Source organism: Humulus lupulus, chromosome 6, assembly GCF_963169125.1.
Source record: "Humulus lupulus chromosome 6, drHumLupu1.1, whole genome shotgun sequence".
In the NCBI taxonomy this organism is placed as follows: Eukaryota; Viridiplantae; Streptophyta; class Magnoliopsida; order Rosales; family Cannabaceae; genus Humulus; species Humulus lupulus.
This window is the reverse complement of record NC_084798.1, coordinates 32668182-32690242: the sequence shown is the minus strand read 5'-3', so window position 1 is coordinate 32690242 and position 22061 is coordinate 32668182. Positions and strand designations below refer to the sequence as shown.

At 37.9% G+C, this 22061-nt stretch overlaps 1 protein-coding gene across 1 annotated transcript; it reads left to right on the top strand.

Annotated features, from left to right (window-relative positions):
* Window positions 1-567: 567 nt before the first annotated feature.
* LOC133784942 (uncharacterized) lies at window positions 568-2226 on the top strand. The gene has a single exon (XM_062224207.1). It carries the CDS (start codon window positions 568-570, stop codon window positions 2224-2226), a length of 1659 nt encoding a protein of 552 aa, XP_062080191.1.
* The last annotated feature ends 19835 nt before the right edge of the window (window positions 2227-22061 follow it).

Genomic DNA, 22061 nt, shown 5'->3' with positions numbered 1-22061 from the left:
GATCTGGCTAGTAAAGGGATTCAACTAGCATGCTCGAGGGGATCTTGAGTGTTTTTGAATCAAGGGATTCGGTTCATAAGTTCCAAGGGATTTGGAAACTGTTCTTGAGTGGTTATTCAAGTTTTTAGGGTAATCTGTAACTTTAGTAGTGTAAAGATGTTGATTTCATTTCTGAACTAGTCATTGTAATTAACATTGGATATATTAGTAAAAGTTACATCTTACCCGATCCAAGCTCTAGTCGGCTGGAATTTATTCAAGTGCAGATGAAGCTTGTAAAATTCTATGTGTGATTTTACTTTGCTTTAATTGTCTCTTTCGTTCTAGTAGATTAATTCTTGATTCAAGAAGTTAGGTATAGCACCTTCAAATTGGCATCAGAGCCTTCTGATTCTATGAGAAGCAGTGATTTCCTAGGGTTCTATAAGGTGTCTTTAACCTAGTCTGTCTTTCACTCGGTTCTTGATTTTTTTTCTTGCATTTATCTACTATTGAACTTTCTGTTGCGACTAACCCTCTTGGAGTTCCATCTCGACGAGTGTCACGAGTTTGTTTGTCTCTTGTATGATGGAAATGTTAAGGGAAGGAGGTTCTACTAGTCGTCCACCCATGCTAGAGGGGGCTAACTACCATTACTGGAAAACGAAGATGAGAGCTTTTCTCAAGGCAGTGGATGAAAGAGTGTGGATGGTTGTTGAGGAAGGTTGGATCGCGCCAAGGGAAAGAGAGGACGAAATCGAAAAACCCAAACCAATGAGTGCCTGGACACCTGAGGAAATTGAGCTGGCCAACTACAATTCCAAGGCCATGCATGCTCTGTTCAATGCAGTTTCCACCAATCAATTAAAGGTGATCGCCAACTGTGAGGTTGCCAAGGATGCCTGGGAGAAATTGAGGATCAAGAACGAAGGTACTGATGCGGTAAAGAAGTCTCGGCTTAGATCTCTTGCAAAGGCAATTGAAAATCTTTCAATGGACGAGGACGAAACAGTTGCAGAATTTCATGCTAAACTCTGTGACATCTCTAACGAGTCATATGCATTAGGAAAGACGTACTCCAATGCAAAATTAGTTCGAAAGGTTTTGGGAGTCCTTCCACGACGTTTCAAGTCCAAAGTTACTTCCATTGAAGAAATGAGGGATGTTGAGACATTGGATCTTGATGAGCTGATCGGATCATTACAAAACTATGAGATGACCTTGAAGATGTGGAGCAAGAACAAGAAGCCAAAAGATTCTGAGAAGGATAAACCAGAGAGTGGTGTGGCGTTTGTTCACAAAGAAGAAAAATCTAAAAGTGTAGATTTGTCTGGGGACATGTCTGATGAAACATTCACACTGTTGACCAAAAACTACGCCAGATTCCTCACAAAGAACTTTAAGAAGAATAACTATGGAGGGAAGGAAAATCAAAACAGAAAGCAGTTCTACAACGGTCCCAAACAAGGTCAACAACCTGAAAAGAAGAATTGTGGAATCAAATGTCGTGAGTGTGAAGGTTTCGGTCACATTCAAGCCGAATGCGCTAACACACTTAAAAAGAAAAAGGCGTTTGCTGTAACTTGGAGTGACAGCGACGAAGATAAAGAAGAAAACAACAGTGGCAATTGTGATAGAGAAAAACAAATGGTGGCATTTATGGCAAGAAGCTCCAAATCCGAAACCTCAGAGGAAGAAGAATCATGTGGGTCCGATGAGGAGAGTCCCCAGAAACAAGCGGCGTATGAGCAGATGTTTGCTCAGTGGGGGTACATGGCAAAAAAGACGAAAGCCCTAGATGACCTTAACAAAAAGCTTGAAGCTGAGAAACAAGCTCTAGAAACCCAAGTACAGAAGCTCAATAAGCAATTGGAGGAAAAAGAGAGTGAGATTTACAAGATCACAGCTGAGCTTGTCCGTGCCAAGCAATCGTTAGAGTTTATTCCTCCTGGTACAGCCACTATAAATCAGACGTTACAGCTTCAGAAGCCATATGGTGACAGAACCTCAATTGGATACAAAATGTTGTACAAAAAAGGGAATGATTTGTCAATTGAGGAGCCATCATTCGTGACAGCCAAATCTGATCCAAGCGGAGATGAGTCTATAGGTAAGGCTGATGGAACAGATGTCAGCATTAAGGACAACACTGGAGGAAGACCCATTTCTGTACATAAATCAGCCCAGGGAAGTCGATTTGTCCCCATCTGCCACTTTTGCAATAGACGATCCTTACAGCATACATAAAGACCCCAAGAAGAATAAACTTTCATACTTGCCCCAAATCTACTCCTAATTCTTTTTTTGAGGGGAAAAAGTAATTTTATTAAAATCTATATGCGTGGTTGGTTAACTTGGTGTAGTGTAAGTCATTTTTATAATTACAATTTATATGTGATGAGTCATTAGTATTTGATAGGACAGACAATATATTTTGTCAAAAACAAGAGCCGAAGATTGGCATTTGTTTGTGTTGACAATATATTTGGTCAAACACTAGTGACTGGTTGTCGTGTCCCCATATAACGGAGTCCCACTTGCCTTGAATTTTGCATGTAAATTGGAGAAGTTGGGAACAGATGATAGTATTGGGAAGTCTCTCATCTATTTAGTATACTTATTATTATTTGAATAAGGATCACATTGTACAGATCCCATACTTATTACTATTATGTGTTATTTGAATAAGGATCACATTGTACAGATCCCATACTTATTACTATTATGTGTTATTTGAATAAGGATACCATACCCACTTTTTTTGGCTTCAGCAATTTGGGACCACATGCCAAGTTGATAGCATAAAATATTTAGTCAAATGTAACTCAATAAAAATATTATAAACAACAACGACCAGTTTCATATTGCGTAATAACTTCATTATCAACTTCATAATATATATATATATATATGAAGTTATTACGCAATATGAAACTGGTCGTTATATATATATAAAAAGCAGTGGGTGAAAGGTGACTATTTTAGTTTTTTTTTTTTAATCATTTTCACTTTGAACTAGTTTTGATAATTTGTTTATAAAATAATTTATGTCTAAAATTTTGATCAAATTTGTACAAATTTCGAATAATTATTTGAATTTTTCAATTATTTGTCTTGAGTGTCCGAAATTTATTTTGCAAAAAATTATATTAGATTAAATTACAAAATAACTTCAAAATAGATTATTTTGCCCAAAAAAAAACCCCAGAAAAAACTTTATGAGCTTTCGAATCAAGTCTGAAGACTTCTCATAATTTATGTGATTATTACGAGTAGTTTTTATATGTTGTGTTAATAATTTGTTGTTATGCGATGAATAATATATTGTAATAAAAAAAATATTTTGTTACAAAATTTTTGTTTAATATTAGAGTATTATTTGTAATTAATTTTTATAGCTATAAATTACTATAATTTTATGAAAAAATCTCCTAAAAATCACCATATACTTAGTATCACTTACTGCAAAATACATAAATCATTTCAATTGGTTATAGAAACACCATTGATATTTCTCAAAAGCATAATAATAATAAATAAAAATACTCAATTGGAAATAATTCACGTGTTTATAGTAAGCTTGATGGGGCAATAATAAATTAATTGAGATCAAAATAAAATAATAAATCACTCTATTATTATTAAAACTAGAAAACATATCCGCGTTTCGCGCAGTTTTTTGTAATGATTAAAAATATATATTTTTAAAATATTTTTTTGGAGATTGTGTGTAAGATATTCATTTTCATCCCGTACAACATGTTCATTATATGTATACGTAAGAGCGTCTTGACCATAATTTTTTTTTCATGATAATGTTTATTACATAGCGAGTCTCCTACAGGTTTTCGAGAAATTCTGAATAATTAAAGTGCCAAAAATAAAATTCGAACTACTTGTTCTTCGTGTGCTTTTATTTAATATTAGGATTATTTTATACGTTTTGCGTTGTTTTTTTATTTATTATATAATTTTTTTAATTTTTAGGGTAGAAAATTTATAAATCATGAGTTTTTGCACGATCATTCATTTTTTTAAATAATTATTTTTATTAATTTAATTAATAATGTTCTCAATTAAATTAATATCACATGTATACATGTTGATATTTTTATATTGTTAAGATATTTTGTTTTTAAATTTGAAATATCTAAACAATAAATCTTGAAGATAAATGTCAATTTATATATGATTTATTTATTATTATAATTATTAAAAAATTAGTTATTTCTAAATATTTTATTTAAATATAAAAAATATTTTTATTTTTATTTTGAAATGTCAAAACAATAAAAAGATAAATATATATGTTTTTTTAAATAAATGTCAATTATATATGATTATTTATTATTATTATTAAAAAATTAGTTCCTTATAAATAATAAAAGATATTTTAAATTTTGAATTTGAAATATGAAATAATAAAAAGATTATCATGAATTGAAAAATCTTCAAGATAAATGTGAATTTATATATGGTTGATTTATTATAATAATTATTAGAAAATTAGTTATTAATAAATATTAAAAAAAAAGTTACGAAAGAGGTATTGTATTTGGTTTTTTAATTATTTAATAATCATAAATTAAATAAAATAGAATAAAAAATATAGAAAAATTAGAAATAGATTAGAGATTTTTACTTGAATTCTTTTTTTTTTTTAATGTGACATTTTCCAATTTTGACATTTTCATTTAAAATATATCTGACGATGAGTGTGGCATTATTCATACTTGTTAGTTTTAGAAGTTGGTAGATGTGGTAAGTTATTATATACTATTTCTACAAAAAGATATTACAATACATATACATATATTAAATTTTCTATATAGCAGCATATTTTTATGGGAGGATAAATTTAGATTTTTTCCATTCTATTTACTCGTATCTCTTTCGAAAAAAGGAAAGGAATATTAAGAGAGATTATAGGTTTTTGTATCATAATTATAAGATTTAATTCAAATTGTACCAAAACTTCACATATAATAATAATAATAATAATAATAATAATAATAATAATATCCATCGAGAATAATATTTAATTAATTTGAAAATTAATTATTTAAAATTAAATTTATAGTCATATAGAAAAAGATATTTTTTTATAAAATATCTTTAATTTAAAAAAAAAGTCTACAAAAATAGATATAAACATATTATTATAAATAAGAAATTAATATCTTATTTAAATTTAAAATAAGTAAATTAATCAACCACAAATAAGCAAATAAAAAATAAGATGGTTATATCAATTTTATTATTTTTTCTATTTTTTATTCATTTTTAATAATAATAATATAAATTAAATAAAATATAAATATATTAGAACTTGTTGACGCCGTTTTTCGTCAACTTAAGAATGAGAGCAATTAAACAAGAAAATGTCAAAGGAAATGAAAAAAGATGAATACAGGAGATTTTTACGTGGTTCAACAGTTAAATATGCATGGTCCACGAGTCGGTGTTATTAGCATTTGGGAGTTTTCCGAAAACTTTGAAGGGAATAGTTGCCCATAGTTTTCTCTTAAGAAATCAGTATATCAGTCCCTTACAAATGGATTTGTCTTCTCTATTTATAGAGAATGTCACAGAATTCATTCCCACATATTTCGGGAAGATATTCTGTGAATCAATTAATATAATGCTATTTAATGCATTATTTCCTACGTACACGAAAACGTCCCATAAAATATGGGATCAGATAACAAACTAGATAATATCCCTTAAACATCAATTGTACAACAATAAATATGTTCACATGTAACTGATTAACTCAGATATGGGATTCATTACATCTCCAAGATTATCAGTCGATTACGAGCTCGTCGACTAACTTCGTCTAAGCTCGGAACAAGTGACCATTGACGATGTCACCACATTCGAACTCACACATTCCGAGCTCGAACCATTTCGGAATGCAAAGGAGGGATCAAGGATATATGCAAGTGTCAAACCATGCTATTTGCGAGCTCAGAGCATATTCCAGGATACACACCCCTCGAACCTTCGGGGTCGCTATTTACAGAAAAACGGTTTGACTAAAGAGACCTATGACAATCGTGCCTATTTCAAACTTACACATAATGAGCCTAGATTTCAGGATTACAATTTCTCATGCTCGAAATCTGGGTGTAACATTTTGCCCCCCTCAAAAGTATTAGTTCGAATCCTATGAGAAGGAAACTTTTGAACTATCCTCCTTGGAAACTGTACCATTAAGCGTACTCAAGTGTAGACACGGGTCAGTCAGGGATTGATTAATCAGAGTACTCGAGTGCTTTTTCTCCATTCCCACGTCTATTGCTTGCCGCCATCACTTCATTTATACTTGACCGTTAGATCAGATACCAAATCTAGCCAATGGCCCAGATCAATTCGACCCTTGACATTCTCTGGGATCTATAAATACACCCCCATCGTCTTCCTCATTTTACTTTATCGTTTTGAGTTTTCGGGAAGAAAAAACCAGAGCCTAAAAAGTTTCTTCCACTTTTGCATGTTTTCCAAGCCACAGAAACAATCTTCCTCCAACATATTCGATTCAGTGAGGTCCTCCCTATTACCTACACTCCAGTCGTCGATTTCATTGTATCTGCAAGCTTCATTGTGTAAGTCTTTGTTCTTAACCTTATATGCTTATACATATTTTTTCTCCATGCACGTTTGTATTGTTGTTGCACTGTAGGCACATTTACTAGTTTAACACTAGAATGTTTTTGCCGATTCTATGTAGCTCTTAGGTTCTTTTGAAATTACGGGTTCCAAACCCAGATTTTGCGTAAACGATGCAAATATTGCTCTTTTACTGTGTTATTTAAATTTTGGATATCATATCGTGTAGACAAAGAAATAAGGTATGGAATTAGGGTTTTTAAATTGCATGTTTCCCAAAATTATCACCTTTTTGAGTAACCGCCAACTTTTTCCCTGAAAATCCGGGATTCTGAAAAGTAAATCCACTTTCCCCCCTTCGCGTCAAATACACGCTCGGAGCCTGACTCCTTCAATAGCTCAGGTTTCCTCCGAGCTTGATCTCATTCTTTTGATCGAGGTTATTCTATAGTTTTGAGCATTCGAGCTCGGACCATCTTGATCTTTATCTTTTATTTCTTAATTTCTTGTGTGCCTGGCCCTCACCCTTTTATTTCTTGCTAGATGTCGCAGAATTTGGAAAAACGGTGGGGGTCAGCACTCGCGATTTCCTATTTGCCGAAAACTCCAAGCCCTAAATCGCCCTTGACTCGGAATCAGCGGCTGATTCGTGAGTACGAAGGGAGGTGTGAGCAAGAGGATATTCGAGCTCACTTCCGACGCCAAATCGACGAGGTCGAAGAGAGAAAGAGGAAAAAACTCTGGGTCGCGATCTATCCAAACCCGGACCCTGAGCCCAGACCACTCCTTCTTGATCTCAAGCTTAAAGTAACGGTCGCTTTCAAACCGAGCGATCTCAAATTCTCACTGATGGAAGAATAATCAAATCGTCCCTCCACATCCCAACCGACTGCCATTCCCACCTCGAGTGGGGAGTTTTTCGAGGCCGACTATTATTGGAGCTTTGTTTCTTCGTTGGGACAAATCTCCAACATCCTAGCTTGCCATGGTCTAGGATTGCCTGGCTCGCTGAGGTGTCGAGCTCCGGTCTCCAATGAACGAAGCTGCTACGCCCCGAGAGATGGCTGTCCTGACAATAAGCTGAAGCTCGCGGCTTAGAGCCACGAGCATTTGAAGGCAGGGGCCTTATTGCCCTTGAAGTCCTTTTTTAAGGGCTTTCTGGATTTTGTTGGGCTCGCGCCCTTCCAACTCCAGACCAATTCATACAGGGTATTATCAGCCTTTAGGTCGCCATACCACGAGCTGAAGTGGGAAGGACCTTCGCCAAGAGATATTCTTTATCTCTTTTGCTTGAAAAGTATCCCCTCCCGAGCTCAGGGAGGAGATGGCTTCTACTATTTATCGAGCTATCTCAGGGAGAAGAAGATCTTTGAGGACATGCCCAACCATCCTCCTAACTTAAAGTAGGCGTTCTTTTGGACAGACGGCCTGGCTCCCTCTAAGTATTATTCATTCAGACGAATTCGTAAGTATACGATCCTTTTTCCTTTCGTGCTCGACTTTTGCTTAGGCTCGAATTACTCACAATGTATTCGATTCTTCAGCCAACTATCACCGTCCTACTCCTACGGACGCAATGAAGGAGCACAAAGAAGCTTTGATCCAGCTCCCATACGGTAGGCGCTCCCTGTCTTATCTTCTTCATGAAGATAAACTTCGAGCCTGTGGTCTTCTAGAGCAAGACCAGTCCAGAGATGATACTGCCTACAGGAAGTACACTAAGTGGGAGCATGTGCCACTCCCAACTAACAGGCTTCCTACGAGGCGAAGCTCAAAAGCACGATCCCCAGCTCGTCGACACAGGAGACCGTGCTCAGGGAATGACGCCAATGATGAGGCCTCGAGCTTAAGTGACAGAGGTAAGGTCATTCTTAGTTCAGCCTTGTTGTCTCATTCCCTTCTTAAGCATAGACCCGACACCTTGATCATACTCCCGGATGATAGGGATAACTTTTATGTATGGTCTTGGGTAGATGAGAGGGTCCATAGGTTTGATAGCTGGCTGGGGAAATACCAAACCATGTATAGCTTAAATGAAGTTTGGGATGGGATAGTCGTTTAGTACGGGACAAATGACAATAGAGACCTTTCGAGGCTAACTTCCACATATAGGGAAGGGACTCTCCCAACCTCCTCTAAAGATAGGGGGATTACATGGTCGTTGAGCACAAGCTCGAGGGAGAGTTCTAGTTAGGTTCCTTGTCACTTGCTTTTATTTCCTTTAACTGTCTGTTTTACGCTAATTTTAGCGTTTTAAGATAGTTTTCTAATGTGATTCGATTATGCAGGCAATATGGATTCCGACCTCGAGAATATGCTCAACAGTGGCACGGGGGCCAAGCAAAGCAAGCGCCCGAGAGCCTCACAAAAGACTGTTCGGCCTGCTAAAGTCCCTAAAAGGACCAAGGTGACTTCTCCTCCCCCAGTACCTATTGCTCCGAGCCCAAAAGCAGCCTCCACTCCCCAGGTTGACATTCCTACAGCAGATGTTCCTTCTTTTCCTCCTACAGTCCAGATCCTTCCAACGCTCAGCCCAGTTCCGAAGAAACAAGCGACCACTAGGGGGTGTCTGCTGTCGATTTCTACTCATTCTGATGAGTATGTTATCGACAACGCCGCCGGGACTCACAAAGCCACTCTTGGCTCGGACGTCCTATCTCGTGTGGGCCAAAGCTTCAACAGTCTTGAGGCTCCTCAATGGTAGTTCCTGGTCAATGCTCGGGACTCCAATGTCCTTTATGACAAGAGTACCGAGCTTATCTCCTCGGTAATTTCTCTTACTTCGTTATTTATTGTAATTTTACTTGGAGTATGTTCTAACTTGATTTGTTTGTGTGTTAGGCTCTCGCTGCAGTTGCTCAGCTAAATTACAAGCTGAACAACAAGGTTCATGCGAGCATGTCCTATGCTCAGGAGTCGAAGGATCTCCAACTTAAGCTTGCTGACGAGTTCAAGGCTGCAAAGTCAAAGATGGAGGCTGAGCTAAAAGAGAAAAACTCCAGGGTTGAGGAGCTCGAGAAGCTGAACGTCGAGCTCAAAGAGAAGAGCTCCAGGGTTGAGGAGCTTGAGAAGCTGAATGCCAAGCTCGAGGAGGAGAAAAATGCCACCTTCGAGATAACAGAGGGTGAAAAGGCTCGTCTTCTCGAAGATTTTAAGCAGAGGAAGGATCAGGCAGTCGACATGGCCATGTCTAGGATTTGGGCCAGCAACGCCGATCTCGACACGAGCTTCTTGGGCACCTTTGAGGACGAGCTTCTATCCAAATGGCAACTCGGCTAGAGGCAGAGGAAGTTGCTCGGGAGGATGCTGAGAAGGCTAAGGAGGATGCTCCTGCTCCCTAGATCTCGATCATGGGCTGTGTCCCTTTAAAAAACTTTGTAATAGTTTAGAGCCATTATTTTTCATGCCCTTGAGGCAAAAACAATTTATAGCTCATAAAAGAGTTATTTACATTTGATATTTTTAATACCATGTTCGACTTTACTTTAATATTTTTTCTTTACATCTCTCATATAGAAATATTTTAAGCAATTTATATTAGAGTTTTGCCTTTATGTTAGTTTATTCATACAAACATATGTTGGATTTAAGCTCGAGTTCCGATTCATTCGCGCATAGTTTTCTCGATATATCCATATCTGATCTCGTTATTTGTCAAGGTCGGATCTTACTTTTACCACGCACTCAGAAGTACTTAAGTGATATGTAAGCTAAGCAGTTTAGTTGTATCTTTCTTTTTGTAGTCACTTTTCCTCTTCCTCGGACAATTCCTTGTGGTTATGAGGTTGAAACTTTTGTTGCAAAATACTCTGACCTTGGTATCGACTTAGCTCGTAGTAGGCTAATCTTTTTCCCACTTGTGTCGATCGATTTTAGTCGGTTTGTTCCAAACCTATTTAGGTCGTGTTTGGTTCGTAATCCATACACTTATATATTTTTGATCTAGTTATATCCAGATCACACTAGTTCGCATATCTAGTCATATCCAGACACTTTATTTTTAATAATCTGGTTTCGTCCAAATATTTTTGGCTCGCGTATCTGGTTATATCCAGACACTTCATTTTTAATAATCTGGTTATGTCCAAATTATTTTAGCTCGCGCATCTGGTTATATCCAAACACTTTATTTTTAATAATCTGGTTTCGTCCAAATATTTTTGGCTCGCGTATCTGGTTATATCCAGACACTTCATTTTTAATAAGCTGGTTATGTCCAAATTATCTTAGCTCACGCATCTGGTTATATCTAGACACTGTATTTTTAATAATCTGGTTATGTCCAAATTATCTTAGCTCACGCATCTGGTTATATCCCGACACTTTATTTTTAGAATACACTTTTAACTTCTATGTCGGGTTAACGATCCAGACATTTGTTTGTTTTTGTGTATGCTATATTTGTGTTTTTTATTTTTTCAAACTTATGGTATATATACCACTGATGCCCCCTTAATATCCTATGAGTGTGATCATAGGTTATTAAATTAAGAGAGTTTGCAAAAAATACAACATATTGAAACGAAAATGACTTTTAATCAAAATTGAACAATTTATTATCAGGAACTGTGTAAAGATAAACAAGCATGGTTACATGAGACATCATTCATACACTATTGATAGTAAGGTCATAGGTGTTCACCATTCCAAGCTCGTGGTACCAATTCTCCGTTTAATCTCGCCAATTTATAGACGCTAGGCCGAATAACTGACTCGATTTGGTAATGTCCTTCCCAATTAGGCCCAAGTACGCCAGCGGCTGGGTCCCTTGTAGCTAGGAACACACGCCTTAACACCAAGTCTCCCAATCCGAATTTCGTGTCCCGACCCTTTTTATTGAAATATCGGGTAGCTCGTTGCTGATATGCTGCATCTTTTAGTTGAGCTTCATCTCGCCTTTCTTCAATAAGGTCCAGACTTACTTCGAGCTGGGATTGGTTCGAGGTTTGATCATAAGCATGGCTACAAATAGTGGGTATTTCGACCTCGATCGGTAACATGGCCTCACATCCATATGCCAGAGAAAAAGGGGTATGTCTTGTTGAAGTGCAAGTTGTAGTTCGATATGCCCACAAAACTTGGAGCAACTCCTCAGGCCATTTTCCCTTAGCTTCTTCCAATTTCTTTTTCATAGAACTCTTGAGAGTCTTATTTACTACTTCGACTTGGCCATTTGCTTAGGGATGGGAAACAGAGGAGAAGCTTTTCATTATCCCATTTTTCTCACAAAAGTGGCTGAATAATTCACTGTCGAATTGAGTATTGTTATCTGATACTATTTTCCTTGGCATTCCATATTGGCAGATGATGTTTTTTATCACAAAGTCCAAGAATTTTTTCGAGGTAATTGTTGCCAGAGGTTCGACCTCGGTCCATTTTGTAAAATAATCGACCGCGACCACTGCATACCTAACTCCACCCTTGCCGGTTGGCAACGAGCCTATTAGATCAATTCCCCACACCACAAATGGCCATGGGGAGGTAATCATGGTTAGCTCTGATGGTGGAGCTCATAGAATTGTAGCGAACCGCTGGCATTTATCACATTTCTTGACATACTCGAATGTGTTTACTTTGATAGTGGGCTAGAAGTATCCTTGTCTTATAATTTTCTTTAATAGGCTATGCCCCCCAGTATGGTCTCCACAAAATCCTTCATGAATTTCTTATAGGATTTTCTTGGCCTCAGGTGGAGTCACACATCGAAGTAATGGCATAGAATATCCTCTCTGATATAACCTTCCTTCCACAATAGTGTATCTGGGAATCCGATACATCAATTTCTGAGCCTTGTTCACTTCTTCTGGGAGAATGCTGGTTTCGAGGTCATCGACTATTGGGTCATTCAGGTTGGTTCAGAGTCAATCATGCAAACATCTTCCTGTTCAAACTCGCTAATACTGGGTGTCGACAGGTGCTCAATTAGCACCACACTCAGCGCATTGACCTCGTTGGATGTGGCGAGTCTGGCTAGGGCGTCCGCATTTGAGTTTTGCTCTCAGGGAACCTGCTCTATCGTATAAAACTCGAAATGCTCGAGGGCTGCTTTAGCTTTTTCTAAATATGCGGCCATCTTTGTTCCACGAGCCTGGTACTCCCCTAAGATTTGGTTGACCACCAACTGCGAGTCACTGTAGCAATGTATTTCTTTAGCCCTGAGCTCCTTGGCTATTCAAAGTCCTGCCAATAGAGCTTCGTATTCAGCCTCATTATTAGATGCTTCGAAGCTAAACCTCAAGGCAGAGTGAAATCGACTTCCAGTTGGAGTGATCAATATGATTCCTGCCCCCGATCCATTTTCATTGGAAGATCCATTAACATAAAGTTTCCACAATTCGTGGGCTCGGGTTATAACTTCATCATCAGACACTCCTGTACATTCCACAATGAAGTCTGCCAGGGTTTGCCCTTTTATGGTCGTTCTGGGATGATAAGTGATCTCGAACTGTCCGAGCTCAACAACCCATTTTAATAATCGACCCGAGGCCTCTGGCTTGGACAAGACTTGCCGTAGTGGTTGGTCAGTCAGCACATGGATGGGGTGTGCTTGTAAGTAAGGTTGGAGCTTTCAAGATGAGTGGATTAGGCTAAGAGCCAGTTTTTCCATTAACGGGTTTCTCAATTCTGCCCCCAATAACCTCTTGCTGACAAAGTACACTGGTTTTTGTACCTTCTGATCTTCTCGGACGAGCACGGCGTTGATGGCGTGCTCGGATGTAGAGAGATACAGGTATAAAACTTCTCCTGTGATAGGTTTCGACAAGATGGGAGCTTCCGCGAGGTGTTTCTTTAGGTCTTGGAATGTGTGCTCGCATTCTTCCGTCCACTCGAATTTCTTGCCTCCTCTCAAAAGATTGAAGAATGGAAGACAGTGGTCTGTAGATTTAGAGATAAATCTACTTAATGCCGCCATCCGTCCAGTTAAGCTCTGGACATATTTATGGTTTCGAGGTGAGGGCATGTCAATTAGAGCATGGATCTTGTCAAGATTAACCTCCATTTCTCACGCGTTTACTATGAAGCCCAAGAACTTCCCCGATGATACTCCGAAAGAGCATTTTTGGGGATTGAGCTTCATGTTGTACTTCCGCATCACAGCAAAGCATTCTTTGAGGTCGTCCACATGGTTATCGTTATGTTTAGATTTGACTAACATATCATCAACATATACTTCCATGTTATTACCTATTTGCTCAGAGAACATCCTGTTCACCAGCCTTTGGTACCTTGCTCCAGCATTTTTAAGTCCGAAGGGCATAACATTGTAACAGTACAACACTTTATCGGTTACAAAACTTGTATGTTCTTGGTCAAGTGCATGCATGGCGATATGGTTATATCCAGAATAGGCGTCCATGAATGACATAAGACTGTGCCCAGATGTGGCATCTACGAGCTGATCTATCCGCGGTAGGGGAAAGCAGTATTTTGGGCATGCCTTGTTGAGGTCGGAATAGTCGATACAAGTTCTCCATGTTCCAATAGGTTTCGAGACCAACACTGGATTGGCGATCCAATCAGGATAGAAGGCATCTCGTATGAACCGATTTTCCTTTAACCTATCAACTTCTTCCTTCAAGGCTTTCTTCCTATCATCGTCCAGGAGTCTTCGTTTTTGTTTCTTCGAGGGGAAGCTTTTGTCGATATTGAGTGTGTGGCTCATTACATTCGGGCTTATCCCTACCATATCCAAATGTGACTAAGCGAAGACATCCTGGTTTCTCCTTAGGAAGCAAATTAATTGCTACATTGCTTTTTCAGGAAGGTTTCTTCCTACCTTCACAGTCTTTGAAGGGTTTGCTTCTTCGAGCTTGACCTCTTCGAGCTCTTCCAATGGTTCAAGGTCAGCCCACTCTTCTACTCTAGGGTCAATCTCTTCGTCTATCTCGAAGATCGTCCCATCCTTATTCTGAATTACAACAAGTGCTTGTGCACTTGTTTGCTTTTTCCCTCTAACATAAATGCTATAGCATTTCCTCCCTGCAAGCTGGTCCCCTTTTAGAGTCCCGATGCCACTAGAAGTCGGGAACTTGATGGCCAGATGCCTAAGAGACGAAACTGCCCCCAGCCCTACTAGGGCGGGTCTTTCGAGCAGTACGTTATAAGTCGATGGGAGATCCACTATGACGAACTCCATCATCTTGGTTATAGAGACTAGGTAATCTCCCAAGGTTACAAAGAGTTCGATGAACCCCATGCAGGCAATCCCTTCTCCTGAAAATCCGTAAACATCGTTGCACAGGCCCTTAGGTCGCGAAGCGTGAGTTCCATCTTTTATAAAGTAGCCTTATAAAGGATATTCACTGAGCTCCCGTTGTCAATTAGGACTCGATGTACCCTCTTGTTCGCGAGCTGAAGGGTGATGACCAGTGGGTCATTATGAGGGAACTGTACATGAGACACGTCGTCCTCAGTGAAAGTTATGGGTTGAGATTCAACCCTTTGTTGTTTTGGAGCTCTGGGTTCGGGTTCGTAGGGAGACCCGTCACCAGTTTTCAGCTCATTCACATATCTTTTATGGGCATTCCTGCCCGATCCTGCGATATGGGGTCCCCCCGAGATGGTTATTACATCTTCTCCATCAATCGGGGCAGGGGGGGGGGGGGTGTCGGTCATCCTCCTAAGATCGAGAGTTACTGTTCTGGGCAAGTGGTGCAGCTGCTGCCCTCTGGCTGGTGGAAGCCTTATTGGGGTTTTGGTTTCTTACATACTGCCTGAAATATCCTCTCGAGATCAGTCCTTTGATCTCATCTTTTAATTGTCTGCATTCATCAGTTGTATGTTCGATATCTCTGTGGAACCTACAATATTTTTTTAGTCTCTTTTTGCCTTTTGGTTTCCCATGGGGTCAGGTCGTCTGAAAGGGACCTGGTTTTCATTAGCCAGGTAGATATTCTGCCGAGACTCATTGAGCTCAGTATACACTTTGTATACGGAGAAGTATCTTTCCCCTTTCTTCTTCTTTCCCCCATCTGCCTCGGGATTATTCCCTTCATTTTTTTTTCTTTTAGAAGGGTTGTCCCCGGGGGGTTTTGAAGTCGTAGGATCTGCCGAGGTCGAGGCAGATTTTGCGTTTGTTGTTGTAGTTATGGGTTAAGAGGTCATATTCAATGCTGAACTCACCTCTTCTACATTAACAAACCTCTGAGCTCGTCGATTGAACTCGGTTAAGGACCTTACAGGCTTCCTTTGTAAATCTTCCCAGAGAGGGCTTCCAGGCTTTACTCCGGCTCGAACAGCCATTAAATGGCCACTATCATTGACTTCACGAGCTCGAGCGACTTCCAAGTTAAACATTGTGAGATAATCTTTTAGTGGCTCATTTGGCTGTTGTCAGACATTGGTCAAGGCAGAAGCGTCGGGCCTAATGCCGACCATGGCCGTGAATTGTTTCTTGAAATCTCTCGATAGTTGATCCCAAGAAGCAATCGAATGTCTTTTATATTTTTCAAACCAATTTTTTGCTGGTCCCATGAGAGAGGCTGGGAACAGCATACACTTGAGCTCGTAGCCCACATTACTGGCTCGCATGATTGTGTTGAACGTACTTAAGTGGCTGTACGGATCTGAATTTCCATCGAATGGTGGGACATGGGGAATTCTAAATTCTTGAGGAAACAAGGTTCTAGAGATATACGGGGCAAAAGGCTCGAGTTCCTCATCGAACTCTTCGTCCAGTTCCCAGCTACGTTCGTTCTGCAAAAGCCTGAATGCTCTTTCCAACTGCTCAATCCTTTCTTGGACTGGATCTATGGCGGGTCTTGCTTGAATCAGGGGGAACTGGTTATCGTTGATTACAACTCCAATTCCCTGCCTCGGCGCGGGTTGCTTGCGCCCTTTGAGATGATCTCTCAGATCTGGATTCAGGGGAATATCATGTCCCCGATTATGGTTTAAATGCTCCCGTAAATCTGGGTGATCTCCTCGATTTCTGATGTTCCTAGGTTCCTGGTCGTATATACTCACCGACCTGGTGTCACCCGAGCCTTCGCTGACATGGCTCGTTGCACGATTATTACGAGATAAGTTTCTTGCGGGTCTCCTTGTCTCAATAGTTTGAGATCGAGACACTTAGCTCCTTGCAGGATGGGGACCCCTACGGTCCCTAGCAGTTTCTTCATTCCCATGTCTTCGCCCAGCTTGCCATTCCTTATCCCGATGGGTCGGTTGTGCATCCCTTCAAACCGGAGAGGGGTGCCTTATTAGCGATGGTGGGTGCCTTATTGGAGAAGGTGGTTGTCGAACATTATGGGGCCTAGAAGGCCCTGAATTCGCTCGATCGGGTTGTGCAACATTCTGTGCAGTACCAAGATTTCGGGTGCGAGCCTCTGAGGGAGCTCGGTTATTCCCTACTCCTGCTGGTGCCTCTGCAGTTGGGTTGGCAGGACCTTCAGCCCAGTTACCTCTCCGGGGTCTTGGGTGGACAGGCTGCTCTGCTGGTGGCGGAGGCTGCTCCGCTCTCCTGGTGGCTACGTTTTTACATGGCCTTCCCCGAGGCCTACGAGGTGGGACGTGAACGTCCCGTGGAGGCGGAGCCTAGGAATTTTTTGAAGGTGGGTCCTGAGCCACCTGCGCTTCAACAACTAGTTTGGCTAGCTCTTCGTTGCGTTTTTCAGCTTTTGGCAACTGCTTACGCAGTTGATGATTTTAGATTTCCACAATTGGGACATATCTTTCGGGGTTGTAGTACATGTCCTCATCGGCCCTGGGGACAAGTGGTCCCCAAGAGTCGGATGAACCACTCCTATCATCGGGATCATAATTTACCATAGGCTGCTTTCTAGGGCGTTGGGGGTACTCATCTTCATCGAGGATTTCCTCCTCAGGAAAATTAGGATCATTTGTAGCCATTGCTAATTCGATAGGCTTCCTGACTAAACAGATTCACGCACTGTTTAATGGCTCTCAATGAAAGCACCAAACTGTTGACGCCGTTTTCGTCAACTTAAGAAATAGAGCAATTAAACAAGAAAATGTCAGAGGAAATGAAAAAGGATGAAGACAGGAGATTTTTATGTGGTTCAGCAGTTAAATCTACCTAGTCCACGAGTCGGTGTTATTAGCACTTGGGAGTTTTCTAGAAACTTTTCAGGGAATAGTTGCCCAGAGTTTTCTCTCAAGAAATCAGTATATTTGTCCCTTACAAATGGAGTTTCCTTTCCTTCTCTATTTATTGAGAAGGTCACAGAATTCATTCCCACATATTTCGGGAAGATATTTTGTGAATAAATTAATATAATGTTATTTAATGCATTATTTCCTACGTACACGGAAACGTCCCATAAAATATGGGATCGGATAACAAACTAGATAATATCTCTTAAACATCGGGATTGTACAACAATAAATATGTTCACATGTAACTGATTAATTCAGATACGGGATTCATTACATCTCCAAGACTATCAGTCGATTACGAGCTTGTCGACTAACTTCGTCTAAGCTCGGAACAAGTGATCATTAACGATGTCGCCACATTTGAACTCACACATTCCGAGCTCGAACCATTTCGGAAGGCAAGGGAAGGATCAATGATATATGCAAGAGTTAAACCATGCTATTTGCGAGCTCAGAGCATATTCAAGGCTACACACCCCTCGAACCTTCGGGGTCGCTGGTTTGACTGAAGAGACATATGACAACCGTGCCTATTTCGAGCTTACACATAACGAGCCTAGATTTCGGGATCACAATTTCTCATGCTCGAAATTTGGGTGTAACATAACTCCCAATAGCTTCCACATCATTGGAGATGGTGGAAAATCTTTCGATTAATGATGCTACATAATCTATTTGAAGATAATAATTGATTAAATACCCAAACTTTAAAGGTTAAGAAACATTAATAATTGAATAAATACCCGAGAGGATTGTGTTATCATTAACATGTAAATCAATCAAATTTGGAGATATGAATTGGAATTTATTGAAAATTGAAATTGATAGAATTTAGAGAGAAGAAGAGAAAAAAAATTAAGAGATGGTGGAAAATCTTTCGATTAATGATGCAAGAGAATCTATTTGAAGATAATAATTGAATAAATACTCAAACTTCAAAGATCAACAAACATTAATAATTGAATAAATACCCAAGAGGATTGTGTTATCATTGTCATGTAAATCAATCAAATTTGGAAATATGAATTGGAATTCATTGAAAATTGAAATTGAAATAATTTAGAGAGAAGAATAGAAAAGAAAAAAAGAAATTAGAGTAGAGGAAAATATGATATTAATAGAGAATGTTTAGAATATATATAGATTCATAAAGAGATATTTATCTATTTTTAAATAATGATATCTTATAAATATCTCATTTAAATTTAAAAAATTATATTTATTATTATAATCTATAAAATGAATAAAAAAATTAAAATAAATGAAAAAATAGATAGAGTGGTTTGAAGAGTTTTTAGAGCGCCACATCATCATTTTGGTGCTCTCCTTTATATATATACTAGAAAACATAACCGCGCTTCGCGCAGTATTTTGTAATAATTAAAAAATATTTTTTTTAATTTTTTTTTTAGATTGTATGATAAAAATTCTTTTTTATTCTACACGTACAACATGCTTATTTCATGGACAAGTGAGGGTGTTTATACCATAGTTTTATAATGACTATGTTCATTGTATAGCAAATCTCTTGTAGGTCGTTTTCGAAAAATTCTAAATAATAAATATTATTTTGGGCGATTACCCGTTTGGATCATTTATTTTTAAAAATTTACTTTTAGACCTCGTATTTTGTCAAAATGTTAAAAATAGGAATAGAAAGATCAATTATTTGAACAATATATATTGGTCGATTACCCATTTTGACACTTTATTTTTTTAAAATTAACCTTTGAACTATGTCTTTGTTCAAAAAGTTAAAAATTCTTTATAAAAAGAAAATTATATAATTTATATTTTCTGTAAGAGTTCACACTATTTTGAACCTTGTATTTTAGTCGGTTACCCGTTTGGACCCTTTATTTTTAAAAATTAACTTGCGGACCTTGTGTTTTGTAAAAATGTTAAAAATATGAGTAAATAGATAGATTATTTGAACCATGTATGTATTTTTGTCGATTATCCGTTTAGACCCTTTATTATTAAAAACTAACTATAGGATTACATGTTTTATCAAAAGATTAAATAATAAAAATAGATAGATAATTTAGTAATATTATTATATAGAGATATTTTTTAATTGACATATATTATAATCATTATTAAAATAAAAAAGAGAAAATAGATAGAATTTTTTTGTTGATTAATTAATGGCCATCAATTAGAAAAATAGAATAAAAAAATGAGGAAAAAAAATGATGTTTAATATTATAATTTTTATATGTTGTTAACATATATTTTTATAAAACTATTTACGTTTAAATAAAAAGCATAAATAATATGAATATACTATATTTTTATGATAATATTTTCTCCATCAATTTGGTCTTGGTGTTTATGAATTGTCTATCAATTTATTAAGTTTGTTATTAAGTTGTTTCATTTTATTTCATTCAAAAGATTTTATTTAAATGAAAATGATTAAATTTTTTTAAGATATCAATAAATTATACATCTCTTCAAAAATAAATTATTATAATAATACTAATTTGAATATAAGTATTCGAAATTTGAATAATTCGGTTATGACTCTGTTTACCCAAAAACGGACTACCTGATGACGTGACAGGATTGGTCTACACGTGGGAGGCATGTGGCGGTTTCAAGTGAGTGTATCCTACTTGACCATCGACCAGAAGATTATTTGTTTATCAAGCATCATACTTATGGGCGACCATCTTGGTCGCGTATAATCATTTATTTCCTTCAGATATGTAATCTTGTAATTATGCATAAATTGTAATTTCCCAGATTATTTAGATACGCAAGTATTAATTGTAATTAAGGCCCGTTGGCCCATGTAACCTTCTTGAGCCTATAAATAATAATCAAAGGGCTCAAGGGAAGGGACTTTTTGGCTTAAGAACGCTTAAGCTGAGAGATCCTAAGAGAGAAAAATAGTGTTGCTATCCATCACAATTGTATCTATCTGAGAACTAGTGAAACTCGTGAACCCTAGTTCATTGATCACTGTTCTTGGAATACTATATACATAAGAACACTAAGTGGACGTAGGTCATTACCATCTCATTGGGGTCGAACCACTCTAAATTGTTTGGGTCGTTTACCTTTTCGTCTTAATTTCTTCTTGTTTTCATCTAACTTTATATCGTTTATCTGACTCCGTGTCGTTGATCAAGTTGAGGGTCAACGTTTTGGTGCTTTCATTGAGAGTTGAACTCAAGACTTCCAAGAAAATCAAATGGCAAAAACATCCAGAAAGACGAGACAGACATCCGGTGTTGCATCCACCCAGCCTCTTCCACAGAATGTGGCTGAAGACGAACCACAGTTGGATTTCGAAGAGGAGGAAATGGATTATGAGACTGTTAGGAAAATATTGTTTTGCCTCAATGGAAATGATTAAAATATTACAACTCTATGCAATAATATTACAAGTAAATATAGATTGATTAAATAAGGTTACAACTCTATAACTGAAAATACAAATAAACTTAAGAAAGGAAGAAGATGATGATGAAGAAGAGAATAGTGAGAATACAACTCTAAGCAAAAAGATTACAAGTAAAATAAAGTGTTTAGATCAAATGAAAAGATTACAACTCTTAAACAAAATATACAAGTAAATAGAACAAGAGAATAAGAAGAAAAGCAATAGAATAAAAGAAGAACAGAAACACAATCAAACTCTCACTTACACAACCTAAGTGAAGAGGATTGGGGATCACCAACTTGAACAAGGTTTAAAACCTTTGTCCAAAAGCTTATTTCCCCTAACTCAAGCACTAAGGGATCTCTCTCAGATATTGGAAAAGCTTTCTGGAATTATCAAGCCTCAAGGTGTTTCTAGCCAAGTCTAGTGGATAGAAAAGTTGTGTCTTTCAAGTGAGCTATAGGCTCCTATTTATAGAGTTTAGAGACACCCTTTGAATTTCCAATTCCACCAACCCCCATGGTTGTTACCAATGTTTAATTGGATTAATATGGAATTAAAAAAGAGATTTGGGAGTTATTTGGGTTTTTTGAGCCGTTCAACAAATATTGAAAAAACTAAAAATTGGTCAGTTTTTTGGCCTGTGGCCGCGGCCAGAGACATTGGTGGCCGCGACCACTGGTCTCTGTCCCACAGGCCGCGGCCACTGAATGTTGGTGGCCGCGGCCACTGACCAAATTCAGCACAAAAATTGTGCTGTTTTTCCAAACGGTTCCAAACCCTCCCAAATGATTTTGTAACTCCCAAAACACATTATTGGGGTTAAAATCATATCTCTAACAGCCATATCACATATGGCTTTTATGAAATTCATCTCAATATTGTGCAACAACAATTTACACAATAAAGGGTGATATTTGGAGGTTACAAATTTGTAACACCAAATATGTTACATTATTTG

Excerpts from the sequence above, each read along its gene's own strand:
- LOC133784942 (XM_062224207.1), top strand. The coding sequence starts at position 568 with ATGGAAATGTTAAGGGAAGGAGGTTCTACTAGTCGTCCACCCATGCTA.